Here is a 767-nt window from a genome sequence, read left to right on the forward strand (position 1 = left end):
TCTAAAAAAGGATTGGTAGAGTAACTCAAACTAGTCCTGCAGTTTACATTTGCAGTACCAGAGGGCTCCAAACCGTTCTCTGACAGAACTACCACAGTTAAATTAATGTTTTAGTTCTGTATATTCAACATTACTCAATTAGTTATTCCTAAAGAAAACTAAAAAAACAGTCATGACATCCAAAAGTGGTTTCCCATTTAACTTCTGCACTAAATTATGAGAATTAGGTTTTAGTCTTGAGGGGGAAAACTGATTAGATACCTGGGAGATTTGCTTTGGTGTAGAGTGAGCGCAGATTAAACTGAATAAAGTTAGACCCACCTCTCGTCCTCTATGTAGGCTGAGAGCATGCTGCTGTTGTAGAGGAGAAGGATGAGGAACAGAGCTGGCGTTCCCTGAGGAAGGAAATGTTTACCAAGTCTCTTTAGGAGCATTCTCATGACTACTGAACATGAATATGTGCTAAACATATAGGAGAAAGAACCACTCACATTCAGCACATCCATCTTGCCCACTTGATAGGAGGCGGAGCCGAGAACTCTCTGGGGGATACCTTTCACCGTGGCCTCGAACAGAATCTGGAGGTTCAAGATTCAACAGTTAAAATGGAAAGTCTTAAGTAGGTTAATGGAAACAAACGGAAACATGTTACGGTCTGTGCCGAGGCTTCGACCATTTATCGAGAAATCCCAAGGTTTTGCACACTTATCAATGCTCATCACTAGCGATGTACTAGTGTGTGTATTTTGTTTTGGTTGTTTTGTATG

General features: G+C 40.8%; 1 protein-coding gene across 1 annotated transcript in view; it reads right to left on the reverse strand.

Moving 5' to 3' along the window:
• rif1 (replication timing regulatory factor 1) overlaps positions 1 to 767 on the reverse strand; it is a 24503-nt gene that overhangs the window by 13303 nt on the left and 10433 nt on the right. The window contains 2 exon segments of the mRNA XM_032515413.1: positions 322 to 395; positions 492 to 578. Of these exon segments, the coding sequence (XP_032371304.1) occupies positions 322 to 395; positions 492 to 578 (161 nt within the window).

This window comes from Etheostoma spectabile, chromosome 5 (assembly GCF_008692095.1).
Source record: "Etheostoma spectabile isolate EspeVRDwgs_2016 chromosome 5, UIUC_Espe_1.0, whole genome shotgun sequence".
Taxonomy (NCBI): Eukaryota; Metazoa; Chordata; class Actinopteri; order Perciformes; family Percidae; genus Etheostoma; species Etheostoma spectabile.